Source organism: Lissotriton helveticus, chromosome 1_1, assembly GCF_964261635.1.
Source record: "Lissotriton helveticus chromosome 1_1, aLisHel1.1, whole genome shotgun sequence".
Lineage (NCBI taxonomy): Eukaryota > Metazoa > Chordata > Amphibia > Caudata > Salamandridae > Lissotriton > Lissotriton helveticus.
This window is the reverse complement of record NC_136057.1, coordinates 1,287,453,082-1,287,470,285: the sequence shown is the minus strand read 5'-3', so window position 1 is coordinate 1,287,470,285 and position 17,204 is coordinate 1,287,453,082. Positions and strand designations below refer to the sequence as shown.

At 43.5% G+C, this 17,204-nt stretch overlaps 1 protein-coding gene across 5 annotated transcripts in view; it reads left to right on the top strand.

Annotated features, from left to right (window-relative positions):
• The window catches only part of IQUB (IQ motif and ubiquitin domain containing), a 431,014-nt gene extending 414,031 nt beyond the window's left edge, over positions 1-16,983 (top strand). For all 5 annotated transcript variants that reach the window (XM_078680839.1, XM_078680866.1, XM_078680849.1 and 2 more), the window contains 2 exons: positions 5,715-5,900; positions 16,402-16,983. In XM_078680839.1, coding sequence (XP_078536965.1) covers positions 5,715-5,900; positions 16,402-16,545 — 330 coding nt within the window. In that variant the 3' untranslated portion in view covers positions 16,546-16,983. The remainder of the gene's footprint in view (positions 1-5,714; positions 5,901-16,401) is intronic.
• The last annotated feature ends 221 nt before the right edge of the window (positions 16,984-17,204 follow it).

Sequence of the window (17,204 nt, the reverse complement as noted above, 5' to 3'; positions counted from 1 at the left end):
GCAAAACATTCACCTCCGTCACAGATCTGGGTTTAATCCATTGTTATTTTGCTCACCACACCACCCCAGTTCAGACATGGCTATATGCAAATCAGTCTTGACCGTGTGCCTCATGGGAACAGTCCAGCCCGAACTGCCAAGCCATGTCTTCTCTGGACCGGAAATAAAGCATCCAAGGCCCGGTTTCTGGCTATCAGCCTTCATCAACAAGGATAGCTTGATTTGAGGGGCATGGAGAGCACGGGACTCACGTCTGAGCATACCCGTCTCACTTGGGGTGACAAATGCAAAAACAACAATTGATGGACGGAATGTTGCACAATGGCAAAACATTCACCCCCAGTCACAGATCCGGGTTTAATCCATCGTTATTTTGCTCCCCACACCACCCCAGTTCAGACATGGCCGTATGTAAATCAGTCTTGACCCTGTGCCTCATGGGAACAGTCCAGCCCGAACTTCCAAGCCATGTCTTCTCTGAACCGGAATCAAGCATCCTAGGACCGGTTTCTGGCTATTAGCCTTCATCAGCCAGGATAGCTTGATTCCAGTGGCATGGAGAGCACGGGACTCACGTCTGAGCATACCCTTCCCACTCCGGGTGACAAATGCAAAAACAACAAATTGATCGCCGGAATGTTGCACAATGGCAAAACATTTACCCCCCATTCACAGATCTGGGTTTAATCCATTGTTATTTTGCTCACCACACCAACCCAGTTCAGACATTGCCATATGCAAATCATTCTTGACCCTGTGCCTCATGGGAACAGTCCACCCCGAACTGCCAAACCATGTCTTCTCTGGACCGGAATCAAGCAGCCTAGGACCGGTTTCTGGCGATCAGCCTTCATCAGCCAGGATAACTTGATTCCAGTAGCATGGAGAGCACAGGACTCACGTCTGAGCAAACCCGTCCCACTCGGGGTGACAAATGCAAAAACAACAATTGATGGACGGAATGTTGCACAATGGTAAAACATTCACCCCCAGTCACAGATCTGGGTTTAATCCATCGTTATTTTCCTCACCACCCCAGTTCAGACATAGCCATATGCAAATCAGTCTTGACCCTGTGCCTCATGGGAACAGTCCAGCCCGAACTGCCAAACAATGTCTTCTCTGGACCGGAATCAAGCATCCTAGGACCGGTTTCTGGCTATCAGCCTTCATCAGCCAGGATAGCTTGATTCCAGTGGCATGGAGAGCACAGGGCTCACGTCTGAGCATACCCGTCCCACTCGGGGTGACAAAGGCAAAAACAACAATTGATGGACGGAATGTTGCACAATGGTAAAACATTCACCCCCAGTCACAGATCTGGGTTTAATCCATCGTTATTTTGCTCACCATCCCAGTTCAGACATGGCCATATGCAAATCAGTCTTAACCCTTTTCCGCCCCGGCCGCAAGGCGACCGGGGAAGAAAACCGGCGGACACTCAACATTCACATCCCTTAACTAATACTGATCACCGCTCTAACGTTATCAACGCTGCCTCTGGTAATACTTAGCTTGTTACTGAGGGCAAACCTAGGTCTAGCCTAATGAACATACATTTTTGGAACGTGGCAGGTTTAACTTCTAAATTGTCTAACCCTGATTGATTTAAATTCATTTATGATTTCGATATTTTATGTTCTCAGGAAACCTGGGTAGGTGAAACTCAACATATTAATGGGTTCAAAACATTTTTCACCCCTGCTGTTTACTCCAGTCATCGGAGGAAAAAGGGTGGCCTATGGACTTTCATATCTCACAGGCTGATTGCAAGAAGGGTGGCCCTTCTGGAATCTAATACCTATTATCAGGTTTTAAAAATGCATACTGATAAATCCCATTGCATTGTTCTCTTAAACGTTTACAATAATATTCCTGCCATGCAAACGAGGGAAGTCTTACAGCAGCTACGGGAGGATTTGGATACTATCTATGGCAACACAACTGAAGACCTTTGCATAATTTGGGGATGAGCCTTTCTACTCAAGCGGAAGGTGGACATTGTGGTTTATTACCTGATGATGAGATCGATATCTCTCATTTTTCGCATTCCCCCCTCTGGGAAATGTTAAACCTGATGAAATATACCATGGACCTGGGTTTCGCCAATGACCTTTGCTCACCACCCATACCGTTCAGTAATACCTTTAACGGTCTTAGTCTTGAGTCAATCATAGATTTTCTTTTAATATCAAATAGATACGCCAATAGAACATATCATTTTAAAACCCATACTGTCTCCTTTAGTATCCATTTTCCTATTAGCGTTACCTTAGATCTTCCAACCAAAGCGTTATCCATTAGACTTATGGCCGCCTAGTCTTCACAAGACATTGCCATTATTAGATCAAACGGATACATGATTAGATGGGCGGGAGTAGATACCTTTTAATTAGCTAAGTCACTTTTAACTAACTGTAAAATTGACTTCTCGGTTTGCCTTGACGAGATGGCCACGGATCCCAATATTTTTAATTCCTTCTGCAAAATCTCACTGGCCATTCAAAATAATTTAACCCCTTCGACGCTCATGACGAGCTCAGCTCGTCATGGAGTTTCCATTGATTTCAATGGAAAATACATGAGGAATTTGCAAGGGCCTTAGCATCCAAGTGGTTAATAACATAACCCAAAGGATCCTCTAATAGTAAGCCAGGTGGTTTGATTCTCAGAGTAGCAAATCACAAGCAGCCCTGAAATCTGCTCTACATAAGCCGAGGAGAGATCAGGAAGCAATAAAAAAGGCCAGGGCGATGTATAAAATGTCCCTCAAAGATTGAAAAGAGGCCATTAGATCTGAACTGTGGCTGGCCCTTAAGCAAGTATCTGCCACAAAGAACATGGTGGGCTTTTGGAAGGCTGTGAAGGTCCCGTTCTAGGCCCCTAAAAAATCACCAAGCTTTGAAAACACGGTCGGGGAAGATCAATGGGTTACCCACTTTTCCAGCATATACTGTACTAACGCAAATTCCAACGTTAGCGAGGATCCCAGAGCAGGCCCTGCATGCTACCTCTCTATCTGCATCAATTTTAACGTGGATGAGGTGATCCTGGCCATCCACGCAAGCATAGGTGGAAAAGCTCTGGGACCAGAAAGCATACAAGTAGATTTATATAAAACCTGCCCCTTGCTCTGGGGCCCACTCCTAACTTTGGTCTTAAGGGCCTGCTGTACACAAGGTTTCACTCCGACTTGGACAGAGTCCATTCTTGTCCCTATTTTTAAAGCAGGCAACAGCAATGACCTGGCCTGCTATAGACCCATATCACTGCTGGACTCCCTTGTGAAAGTGGCCGGGCGCGTTGTTTTAAATAGACTGCAGTTGTGGGCTGAAGACACAAGTGTCATCTCAGATCTTCAGTACATATTCTGTCAAGGTTTAGGTTCTGTGGAACAGAGTTTGAACCTGAGCCTTGTACTGGGAAAATATACTCAGGCAAATAAAGGGAGCCTTTTTATGTGTTTTGTTGACCTTTGCTCGGCGTTTGACTGTGTCAATCACCAGAAGCTGTGGCGCATGGAAAGGCAAAAAACATTTGTTTTTAAAAACAGTCTTACCTTGACGCCCGGGCAAGGGTCCGCTATGGTAGAACTGGTTCACTAAGTCGCAGCTTTCCTGTCAGGAAGGAGGTAAGGCAGGGGTGTGTCTTGGCCCCACTCCTCTTTACCCTCTACATAAGTAGTCTGGGGGACACTTATCGAGGGAATGCCAAGATCTACCTAGCTTAGGCAAAAGAACAATTGGTGCACTATTATACGCTGACCACACTGTCTTGTTAGCCCGCACTGTGATCAGCTTGTAGAAAATCGTGTCGAGCTTTGCATCCTATATGTCAACATATACAAACAAGACCTAGACTTTTTAGGCACTTATGCACTTCATCCATCTATTAAGGGGATACCAGTTATTCCAATACTGTTGCAAGAAAAATACTCCCCTATTAATAATTCTGGGGTAGTCGGTATATTATACCGACTACCCCAGAATTAATAATAGGGGAGTATTTTTCTTGCAACAGTATTGCAATAACTGGTATCCCCTTAATAGATGGATGAAGTGCATAAGTGCCTAAAAAGTCTAGGTCTTGTTTGTATATGTTGTATTATGAGTGGAGGGCGACCTACGACTAGCTTTTCCCTCTAAGCTCCTTTGTTTTTGGAATCCTATATGTCAAGATTGGACCTTAATGTTAATATTACCAAAACCTTCATCATGAAATGTAGTAAGCCCAGCGTCAAGTTTTGTGACATTTTTATAAACAACTAAAAACTTGAATTTGCTACCCACTTCTCATACTTGGAAATTGTCTTCGTTAGAAGGGGTTCATGGGGGCAAAAGCCATAAATTGTAGAAAATTGCTTTTTGCCAAAGCCATAGGTGCTTTGATCAACGTTGCCAGGAAGTTAGGAAAGCGTCCTATTAACGACCTGTTGATAATATACAAAGTCAAATGTACTTCAGTTGCTCTGTTTGGAGCAGGTATTTGGGGTTACGCAAATGTCCCTCCAGCAAGTTGAGAACAGGTTCCTAAGATATCTTCTAGCTGTCCCGAATAGCACGGCCATGTATATTTGTCTCGCCGAACTGGGACTGTCATACCTGTCCACCTAATTAAAATCCAGCCGACTTTATTATGGCACAAGGTTTGGACAGGCGTTACCACTGCTCTCAACCAGGACGTGCTAAAAGACTGTTTGAACTTGCAGCGGGCACAATGTATTCCTTGGCTAGCATATGTTAAAAATGTTATGCATGACCTAGATTGTTCTCAGTACTTTGTTAACCCCGATAGCTTGTCCCTCATTACAAGGAAGGAATTAAAAGGTATTATGTATCAAACACATGGAGATGATTAAATTGTCCTCTAATATTATGAAAACATCAGTCAGAGCAAATCAAATGCTCTTGATTCAAACGGGGATACAACCATATTTCCTATCCATCACAAGAAATTATGACAGGATGTTATTGACACGCCTACGCCTATGCAGTTTCCACAATTTGGTTACATTCCTCAGATGAATGATTGGTCACACTTTCTTTGCCCATGCCCCTGCAATGAAATGTCTGCAGTCAACAATCCACATCATATTATTCTGCAAGTTTTATATTTTATTCTGGAAAAGATGGATTCTGCCTCATCTGAAAATGCAAGGACTGAGACAATGTTGAACTGCTTTCCTTAAACTACAATTCCTAGATGATTAATTTTTTACCAACCACATTGTAAACTATCAAAAGGGGTGGTTAGAATTAGGAAAACTATGCAAGGTCCTTCCTTTGATTTAATGGTTATGGTTTTTATTTATGTAATGGCTGTGCACTGAAATTAGTTTACTGTTTTTCTCTTTGTCATGTTTAACAGACGCCATTTTTAACATATACTTGTATATACAATAGATGCTATTTTTAATATATACAATTATATGAATTGACATATTCTCGTTATTGTAATGTATTGTGCTTTTATGATTTTAAATCGAATAAAGCGTATCTTGACTTGACTCCATGATGTGCATTTTATAGATTTTCTGTGTTCTTTTTATTTCTCCCCATATTTGAGTGTATTCATGTTACCACAGAAACAAACATTTTGTGCAACTGCCAATTAATAAATTTTAATATACCTATACTTCAAAAGGACTTTCCTTGTTGCCAATATGCTTGCTTTCAGTAGATCATGGTTCTCCTTTTCTTTACTTGACACCACAGGAGCAGGACATCCAGTACCTGGTTGAGAATATTTGGGCTGCACAGTCAATTCTCAGTTCTTGGGATGATCTATTTGATTTGGTCATGGTCAGGTGGAATAAGTACTTGGAATGGACTCCATGGAACTGCATCCTGCTCACGAAAGATGAAGCAGCTGCCCATCTCAAGCTTAGCAATGCCGAACAGGTAATTCCTTATTTTCTTTTTATGTGATGTGTGTGTGTAGAAAGATATTGGTCATTCATTGCAAACAGATTAACATGGTTTTAAACAGAAGTAGTTTAGATTTCTCAACAGTGATTGATATTTCTACTAGGCCTGGGCTGAGCTTGCGGAGTTTTACTCCTCGGAACTTCATGAAGTGCCTGAAAAACTCTGCCGCGCTCCATGGAGTTTCGCCAGCGGCAGACTCTTTTAAGTTGTGCTGCCCAGCCTGATTTTTAGCACCAGGAGTCTGTACCGGGCTGTAAAATCAGTGCGAATGGCACTAAGCGTCCCGCCAGAGGGAGTAGACATTCTACTTGGGCGGTAGCTTCCACAAAGTGAGCAGCAGATTTCTCAACCCGAGCGGTCACGCCCTGCCGTGACCTCCCACATTCAGAAGTCTCGCCAGGACTAGGTCTAGGGCACAATTTTTTTCTCTCAAGCACTCGCCAACTCAACATTGGTGAGCGGCTCAAGAAAAAAACCCTCTGCTCAGCATCACTTTTTGGAGTTTTTCGGAACTCCACATTGGAGCGCAGAGTGGGCAAGGCTCAGCGAACTCGGTCGGTGGAGAGGAATTCTTCACCACCACTAACTTTGACCACCCCTAATCTTTGGGAGTCATTGGATGACTATGCTGATTTTACCCGATTAGGGCCTGCTAAAAAAGTAGAAGGCGGAGTGAACGGTTGTGGAAGTCGTTGAGCAGAATTGGATTGATACCTCAGTCAGGTGTTGCTCAAATTGTTTTATGAACTAAGCACTTCTGAGACTCTGCAGTTGTTCCAAAATTAATTTTAAGTTCTTTTCGTAGTATATTTCACTGCTCATTACCAGGTGTATGCTACTGTTACATATTTTCCTTTCAAAGGACAATACAGTATTAAATCTGCCTCATACATATACTTTTACTTCATCCTAAAAGTCATAGCTTTTATATTGTGATGATTTTTAAGGCCCCCTTCGACTATCTGACGATGTGATCCCACGGTAAAAGGGTAGTAAATGGTGCTAGAATATATGTTGTAAAGCTCCCAATGACAAAAATAATAGAAACACAACAAATTTCGATTTTCTTTACCTGTAGCAATCTTCATGAATTTATCAATTTCAAAAAAGTATTTCATGCCTGACTTAAGGGACACTATTTAGACAGTAGGTGAATCCTCTACTTCCTGATTTTAACTACTCTGATAACTATGGTATTTTTCAAAGTTAGAAAAAATTACAAAACAACATGAAATACAATGAATTACTAGCGTGGTCACTTTACATCCAACAGTACTTCACTTCATGGTATACAGACTGCATTTGCTCTTCCCCCTTCTAAGTATTGCCAGGCCCTATTGCAAATCAAGCATTGACAAAGGCAGTAGTTCTGGGCTATTTTGAGTGAAGTTGTTCTTTGTAGGTACAGCTGTACATTGTGCAGTATATGTGGTTTCAAAAACAAACACCACTTAGGTGCCTGTAGACATGCAGACAAGGGCATAGAGGCGCTGGCACATGGAGAGTGGAAGCAAGATCCATTGGACAGATCCTGAAAAGTGGAAATACCATACCTATATGCTGCACAAGGCGAGTTGGGTGAAATTATGAGGGGCTGATTGGCAGGTCTTAGGTATTGGAGGGACTCTGAAAATTTGTCTCAATAGCTTGTATAGAGCCCTGTTTTGGGCAGAGAGCCTTCTACCTTGGTGGCAATAGACTGAAGATGGGTCTGCATTTGGGGATTGCGTTGGGTTGTAGTGGAAAAGAAAAGCGAGTGGTGTTAAGGAGTACTGTGGAAGGCCTATTCGCAGATGTTTTGCAGTAGTCCAGTTTTCTGAGTACTAAAGGATCCAATGGTGCCTTCATTTCATGGATAGCATTATATTCATGGAGTATGGGATGCTGAGGGTATTTGGGGAGGAGTAGTGTATGGTGATCAATGGTATCAAAGGCTGCTGATAGATTAAGGAGTGTAAAGGATGGATGAGATGTGATGGTGCGAGCTGAGATGATGATGTTAGCTGTAAGTTTTGTTAGAGGACTGGCGGGATCCAATATATGCATGAGGCCTTCTTGTGGATGCTCCTGCGTTTCACTCAATTAGCTAAAAGGGGGGGATAGGTCTCATTTGTTCCGAGTGAGGATGTAGACATTGGACACCCTGTTCGACTCTGGGCGCTGTATCCCTTTTGAAGAAATTACACAAATGCATGGCCTTCCCACTGGGCAGTTTCTAACCCCCACGGCATCAACCAGGGCATATCACTTATCTAAGGTGGTGTTGGGATGGAGCCACCGACAGATGCATTAATGTAAATGTTATGGACAATAGGGACTGGCCGACATTTCACTACACTAGTTTACAGAGCCATAAAAACTACTAGGTCCAAAACCCTGACTTCCCTATGGGCTGGCTTGGATAAAAATCTGGATGACGCAATTACTGATTTAGAATGGAACAGGGTCCTACAACAGGTAAGCCAAATCTCGATGCCAAAGCATTCTGTCTTTTCGAGGAACTCCATTCGCTAATAAACAAAACTACATTGGCCTGTTGTTGCTTCCATCTCATTCATGATAGGTAGAGACAGGATTCTACAAGTTGTGACCCATATATACTCTCCGCTTTTTTGTGTCCTGTACATGAGAATCAAGGATTAACAGACACCTAATATTTGTGCCCCCTCAGTCACAATGCATGAAGGCTTCCTACCCTTGATGCCATTGAGGTTCCCTCCTCAATGCTTGCTCTGCTGTCATATATATGGTACCGACCTCCATCATTTAATCTTTGACCATGCTCGCCCCCATCTTGCTATCTCCATAATCTGGATCACAAAGCCTCAATCGACCTCCTCCAACTGTCTACCTGCGGCCGTATTACACACTTTGGTATTACAGAAGGGGCCGCAGAGGCTTGTGCGGCGCTTCTGTAATACCGATAGCGCTGGTGTACATAAAGTGCCAGCGCTATCTTCAGGCGGCATTCCCTCATTTGCATGGGGGCTTTCCCCATTGAAATGAGGGAATTCCTTTGCCTCTGCGCCCGCGCCATACTACAGACGTGGGCGCAGAGGCAAAGAAGCTCTCGGAAGACATACTGACAGTGCACCACCTAAAAGGTGGCACACTGTCAGTGTGCCCCTCTGAGAGCGGCTCTATGGGGCGAGAAAGTGGATCCTATGGACCCCCCATACATCCCCTTGTAGGCGGGTGCAGTCACTAACTGCACCCACCTACAAGGGACACTCTAATCCACCTTCAAAGTGCAGGCGACTTGCCACCTGCACAATAAAACACTGAGCGGCTTTAAAGCAGCCGCTCTATTTTTCACATGAATGCACTGCCCCCAGGGCAGCAAGAGTTCACGGCTGCCCTGAGAGCAGCGCATTCAGCATAATACAGCATATTTCCCTTCATTGCGCTGGCCGCACCTTTTTAAAGGTGCGCCCAGCGCAATGAAGGGAAATGCGTTGCATGTAAAATGCGGCCCCAGAACGTTACAGTATAGTATTTCAGATTCAAGTGCCTATTTCAGATTCAATGGGGAAAGCCCCCATGCAAATGAGGGAATGCCCCCTGAAGATTGCGCTGGCACTTTATGTACACCAGCGCTATCGGTATTACAGAAGCGCCGCACAAGCATCTGCGGCCCCTTCTGTAATACCAAAGTGTGTAATACGGCCGCAGGTAGACAGTTGGAGGAGGTCGATTGAGGCTTTGTGATCCAGATTATGGAGATAGCAAGATGGGGGCGAGCATGGTCAAAGATTAAATGATGGAGGTCGGTACCATATATACAACAGCAGAGCAAGCATTGAGGAGGGAACCTCAATGGCATCAAGGGTAGGAAGCCTTCATGCATTGTGACTGAGGGGTAACAAATATTAGGTGTCTGTTAATCCTTGATTCTCATGTACAGGACACAAAAAAGCGGAGAGTATATTTGGGTCACAACTTGTAGAATCCTGTCTCTACCTATCATAAATGAGATGGAAGCAACAACAGGCCAATGTAGTTTTGTTTATTAGCGAATGGAGTTCCTCGAAAAGACAGAATGCTTTGGCATCGAGATTTGGCTTACCTGTTGTAGGACCCTGTTCCATTCTAAGTCAGTAATTGCGTCATCCAGATTTTTATCCAAGCCAGCCCATAGGGAAGTCAGGGTTTTGGACCTAGTAGTTTTTATGGCTCTGTAAACTAGTGTAGTGAAATGTCGGCCAGTCCCTATTGTCCATAACATTTACATTAATGCATCTGTGGACTTGTTGCAATACTGCATTGCTCAAAAAGGTTTGAGTATGAGTCATTCAAGCAGCTTCTCAATGATCTGACAGACCTATTCTGCTTCTTCATTTATATAAAATACACTGCTGTCAAAAAATGTTGAATGATTCCTTTCCTAGTGATTTCAATATCATGGCACTTGGCCCCGAAAACATCTGCGCTTAGACCATTGTAGAAGACAGGCCTGGGATTTGCACATCTGGATAACACCCAAGCCTCTGACTCGGTTCTATTAACTGAGTCATGGGACCAGATTTGCGATTATAATTATGCACATTTTTATAGGCTGCCCAGAAACATTATCATTTATTGCCTACAAAATCAAATGTTGTTATATTGTCTTTAGTTATTAATTTAAGAAGAGTTTTAATATTTCCGTTTTTAAGGTTTTGTTTGGAATTTGGGTCAGAAAAGGCTGTATATATATATATTAGAACTGCCTCCAAGGTTTCAGTGTAAGTCTTGAAAAGTAATGATGAAATGCCTCACTGATCATTTTGGAGTTTACAGACAGTGATGGTGGACCAATTCTACTCTGACCCCATTTCTACTTCCTGTGGAGCTCCACAGGGCTCATCTTTGAGCCCCACCCTATTCAATATATATGTTTCCCCGTTGGCTAAGCTGATTAGATCCTTTGAGCCGCAGCCTTTATTCTATATAATTGTGTCTATCAGAAATGATATAGAGGCCTCCGCCTGCAGGCTGTGGCCTCTTGAATGGTAAAAAAACAACCTCCAACTGAATGGAGACAAAACTGAGGGTCTAGCCCTTGATAGCCAACAATCAATCTAGGCCCAATCATGGTGGCCAGAAATGCTTGGACAATGTCCCTGTCCCGTTGACTCTGCAACGAATCTTGGTGTCCTAGTTGATAACAATCTGTCTTTCAATCTTCAGGTCAATAAGACAGTCTCATCCTGCTTCTGAGTTATACGTACACTTCGGTAGATATTTCCATTTCTCTCCCCGTGTGTAAACAAGCAGCTGTGGCACTAATTATGTCCAGGATGGATTATTGCAAAGCACTGTACCCGGACATTAACAGGGCATCCATCGATAAGTTGCAGCTTGTCCAGAATGCTGCAGGAAGACTTGTTTTGGATCTTCCGAAATACCATCCGATCTCTGCTGCTATTAGGAAATTGCCCTGGCTCCCAGCTCAGAAACAGATGGTGTTTAAAGCTCTTTGCATTGTTCAAAAGCCACTTCACAACTCGGGTCTGGAGGGAATTAAACAGCTTTTCCAACACTATGTTCTCACTAGGCAGCTGTGTTCTTCTGAGAAAGAATCGACTGGTTATTCCTAGGTTTAGGAGGGCAAGATGGGGAGGAAGAGCCTTTGCTGTGGCGTCCTCCAAGCTTTGGAATAATCTCCCCAAATCCATCTCTTGTTTGGAGGCACACCTTCCTTTCCGGAAGGCCTTGAAGACATGGCCTTTTGCCTTGTAACTGTTTCTGGTAGAGGGATGATGATCTATCCCCCTGGCAGAGTAACTGCTACAGCGCCTTGACGACCTCAGGCATTTGTTTGTGCTTTATAAGCCGGTCATTCATTCATTCATTCAGGTAGGCGTTGAAGGATCACAATTAGGTTGAATAGGGTATGAGTGATTTCTTAAGCTCATCAGCTTTGTGTAATAACTGTGATTGTACTTTTGTAGTTGCATTTATATAGCGCTTACTCCCCCTGACGAGGCATCAAAGTGCCTTTTGGTGAGTAGCACACTATTCCGGGAACCCAAAAAGAATTAGTGGTGAATTAGTATAGGGAAATATGAAATCAATTTGAGGAGTGGACATGTGAGTGTTATTTGGGTTGAAAAGGATAGTAGTGGGATAGAAGAGGGAGAGGTTTGCCTTTATACAGAGCTTGGTACCCCTGATGAGGCATTAACGCACTCTGAGGAGTAGCACACTACTCCAGAACCCAAACAGGATTATTGGTGAATTATTATAGGGAAATATGAAATTTATTTGAGCGGTGGACATGTGAGTCTGTTAGTTGGATTGAAAATGATAGTGGAGGGATAGAAGTGGCAAGGGTCTAGAAATGGTTTATTTGGAGATCATAGGAGAAGGTTTGGGATGAGTAGGTACCATGAGGCCCAAACCCACCAGTGGGGGTATCACTGAAGGGAGGGCCTGTGTGAAGACTAGATACAGAGAAGCAGATGTCATGGTAGGAGATTGGTGCCTTGCCTGGGGCTTGGGACCTACCTTTCCATGTTCGAGACTGCATGAGGTACCAAGAGGGCTGAAAAGCGGGCCCAAAAAGGGAAAACACATTTTCAAATTGCGCAGTATGAATACAGAACCCCATGCACCTTCTCATCCCCACTAATAAGATGCGAGTGCCAAAATTATATCAAGGTGATGTTGTTCCAGCTCTTTTGAAGGCAAACAAAATTTTAGAAGGGGACTGATATTGTTTAGAATAAAAAATAAAATGAGGGGTAATCTGATGCTTAACCCAGTAAAAACCAAATTAAAATAATCAATACATTCAGATGTAGCTTTTCTTTTCTTTTGGAAATAGTCTAATTGCTCCTTGTTTTTCAGGCTAGGTCCAGATTACTAAACATAAAATTCAAGTTTCCACCAATATTAAATAGGTTACTCACTGTGTAAATGTTGTCTTCTAACTGAATAATCGTGGATGGGACATATTCATTTGACCATAGAAGAGACAATGTTGCGGCTGACCATCGCCACAGATTATCTGCTTTGAGTTATTTAATCACTGAGTTTGAATTTTTGAATCAAAATGGCCGTTTCTCTTACAGGGGTGTGGCATTTTATTTTTAAAAATCTGCTTTTCTATGGGACGGGATGCTTTATAAATTTACTAGTCATGTAAAAAAAAATCCACCTGTCCCTTTGGTGCCATGTGTTGAGATGACACATTATGGCAGTGTTCTCATGACATCAGAGCTTTGATAATTGCCTCTCTGATCATCACTGGACTCATATTGTGGCAGAGTTTGTATTCTAGCAATGCCCTCATTTTGAAACCTTTCCGCAAATCTACATACTGAGGCTGTCCAGAGTTGGAATACCCTTTTCTATCTGTTCACACCTACAAACGTGCATGTTTAAATGGTTTTACCAACTCACAATCTCTTCCCACAGGTGAAGGTTTACTCTGGACAAAAACAAAAATAAATCCTTTCCTAGTGTTGGGAAATAAGGGGGAGAGGTTACAGAGAAAGTTAACTTGCTAACGCTTAGCAGATTTTAAGTATGCACAAACATGGACATTCATATTTGTACTCGCAAAAAATGCAGTTCACACACTTTTTCTAGGAGTACGGTTTCCAGGCCTAATTCAGTAAATTGCTTGTGAATTCATGAAAGTCGTAATTCTGGACTTTTTGCAAGGAAATGTACCATCGGTGCTGTTTTATGACGTTCTGTATTAATGGGCCCCTAATTCTGTCTGGTGTTAGCTGAGACCTTTTGTTTTCATTAAAATTATATAAATATTTATCTTCATATATGGCTAACTTTTTGTGTGAGTGGCATCATTTTGGTCTTTAACAAGGAGCACATCAGCACACAAAGAAGTTTCCTTCAGTCCCAGGCACTACTACAGCAATGTTTGCTTTTGAGACCAAAAACATTTTTACTTTTAACCAATGTACTTGTTACAGAGCAATCATGCAGTGCCCATTGGGGTGGTCTGACAGATCAGAACCAGGACCGAATTTCTAACTGTTTGTGGGCCTGTTTTATGGTCTGCTGGGCTTGTTTTTACTGATGACTTCCCTGGGTTTAAAACAATAATTGCCTGTAGCAAGTTTAAATCCATACCATCTTTCATACATTGCAAAACAATCATACAGCTTGTCCTCACAAGTTCAAAATTGCCCCAATTTGCTACTCATTCTCGCCTTTGTACAAGTTTTAACAGGTTATATTCTCTCAAGGGATGAGGCATCGAGGGAGGGCAGGTTATATCCTATCAAGGGATGGAGAATCGAGTGGGGCAGGTTATATTCTCCCAAGGGATGGGGCATCGAGAGGGGGCAGGGTATGTTCTACCAGCAGATGGGGCATCGGGCAGGTTATATTCTCCCAAGGGATGGGGCATCGAGAGGGGGCAGGGTATGTTCTACCAGCAGATGGGGCATCGGGCAGGTTATATTCTTTCAATGGTTGGGAAAACGAGGGGAGGGCAGGTTATATTCTGTTAAGGAATGGGGCATCGAGCGGGGCAGATTATGTTCTCTGAAGGGATGGGTCATTGAAGGGGGGCATGTTATATTCTGTCAAGGGATGGGGCATCAAGGGGGTCAGGTTATGGTCTCTATGGGGATGGGGCACTGAGGGAGGGCATGTTATATTCTGTCAAGGGATGGGGCATCAAGGGGGTCAGGTTATGGTCTCTATGGGGATGGGGCACTGAGGGAGGGCATGTTATATTCTGTCAAGGGATGGGGCATCAAGGGGGTCAGGTTATGGTCTCTGTGGGGATGGGGCACTGAGGGAGGGCATGTTATATTCTGTCAAGGGATGGAGCATCGATCGGGGCAGGTTATGTTCTCTCCAGGGATGGGGCCTCGAGAGTGGGGGGGGTAGATTATATTCTGCCAGCACATGGGGCATCGGGGGCAGGTTATATTTTGTCAACGGATGGGGCATCGTTGGGGAGGTAGGTTATGTTCTCTCAAGGAATGGGGCATCGAGGAGGGGCAGGTTTTATTCTGTCATGGGATGGGGCATCAAGTGGGGGTAGGTTATTTTCAGTCAGGGGATGGTGCTTCGAAGGGGGGAGGTTATATTCTGTCAAGGGGTGGGACACCGAGAGGGGACGGGCTATATTCTGTCAGGGGATGTGGCATTGAGTGGCTTCATGTGCGATCTGACGGGTCGCATACATAATTGAAAAGAGAGCATAGATAAAGGTTGTTTACAGTTTTACAGGGGTTAAGAAAAGGTCTGCCAGCTCGTCCACGCAGGCAAGGTAAGTGATAGGCAAGCCTCTCTAAGCCTTCCAAGAAACTTCTGTTTATCCACTTAATAAATGCATTGCTTTATCAATGCATTTCTTAGAATTTCAAAAACAAAAAAGTGTACAGCTCGCTACAAAGGGAACTGTCAGGCTGATTTCTATTGACTTAATTCACATTCACTCTCGGCTCTAAATGTGTTGGCAGCCCTTCATTTTTTCCACAAGCGAACTGCTGGCAATAAGATTTGCTTGGCACAGGTACATTTTTGTCTGAGCATCTTAGTTTATCTAGAACTGCTCGGCAGGAACGTACCAAACGTATATGGTCGGTGGTTCATCAGAATTGCAGCAGTAGTGAAAGTGACATCACACAGCCCCAGGCGACATCACAGGAGTGACTCCTTGTCCCACGCTTGACTGTTCTGAGCACCCTGTTGATGAGGAGGTTACAAGGGCAAAGGCAAGAAGGGAAAACTACAGAAAGTTAGCAGGACTTCCAAAGGCCTGTTAACTTCCCCTTCCTGCCTATGCTTCCATGGCCTCTGACACCCAATGGTAGCAGTGGCAATGCTAGGGGTACCAATCATGGAGGCTTACAAGAGAAGTTACGCAGGATGTGCAGTTCATTTGGTCTAGTCATTAATTGCAACATGGTTCAATGCTTGAGCAGTCTCCAAGAGGTACTGCTGAACAATGTGCCTCCCTTGGATAAAGAAGCTTGCTTCAATGCGCTGAGGGTTGCAGTGTGCGCCATTTCAATCGTCCTTACGCCCAAAGATGGCAGCCTGGGGCATAATCAGTTCTGCATCATGATTGGTCCGATGGAGGCAAGCAGCCATACACTGTAAGACACTAGTTGCCTCCTAAGGAGCTGTAACTCCCCCATTGTTTTTACAGAGCAAAATCATTCTGCCCCAAATGTCCAAGGAGACACTCTTTGATAAAGGCCTCACGCCGCAGGAGGCATTTCCCACAGAGGAATCAGAGTGGCAAGTGGACATGCCCATCTCATGAATTTGATGGGCTAAGTTATATGTATGGTGGGGCAGACGTGCTTTTGAGCACCACACATAATACTTGTATTTATTTAGCTGTGCACAGAAAAAACTGGCCTTCACACATTTCTGTGGAAACTTAATTACAAGTAAGTAATCAAAACGTGCATTGGACTTTGTCTACTGATGTGGTCTTACTGCCTGTGCATGAACAAAAGAGATATCTCTGACTTGTGTGTCCTGTTTTCTGTTTTAGGCCTATGGCGTGGCATTTATTCGCAAAGTCAAGCATAAGCACATCCTTGCTAAGAACTACTTCTCACAGATTTCACACATGGCGCCGTTTTTGCACGAAGATGCGTCTCACCGGAAACCACAGCCGAATGAGGTTTTTCTCTAACTACTATTAAAATATGATGTCATAGATAATGTTTAGAGAATTCAGTAACATAATAATTTAAAAGGCATTACGTATTTTATGTACAACAGCGGCCTTATTATTAAAAGAAAACGAATTACAAAAAAGAAAGTCTGTCTTTGTAAAATCTTTAATCAAAAAAACATTTTGACGCTCAGATGGTGAGCACTGAAAGCATTTTGGCTCCTAACTGTGATGTTACCCTACTTGGTTGCGGACATATTTTAAAGTTTATTTATATGTTTCAGAATGTGATTACTCAGTTACAGTAGCTGTATCCTAGTTATGATATTTCGTGTTTATTCTTTTCGTGAAAGCAGATTCCTGTTTTGAAGATATCTACTCAAACTCCTCCAGACTTTCCTTCCTCCTGTATATTTCCTTCTCTGTGTACATTAAAAGTTTGCTTCCACAAGTAAATCTCTGATTGTGTTTTTTTTGTGTGAGTGGGGGCAGGTGTGTGCAGTTAGGCAAAAATGGCAAAGCAGCAATTGGGGGCTTTTGAGATCATATTGTTCAGTATCCACCTCCATAATATGCAGTGCTGAAAAGTAGGGGGAACCCACCAGATCCCGGTTCCTGCAGCTATTTCTGGGCTGTATCCAGGGGCGACTCCTCCACTAGGGAGGAGTAGCGTCACC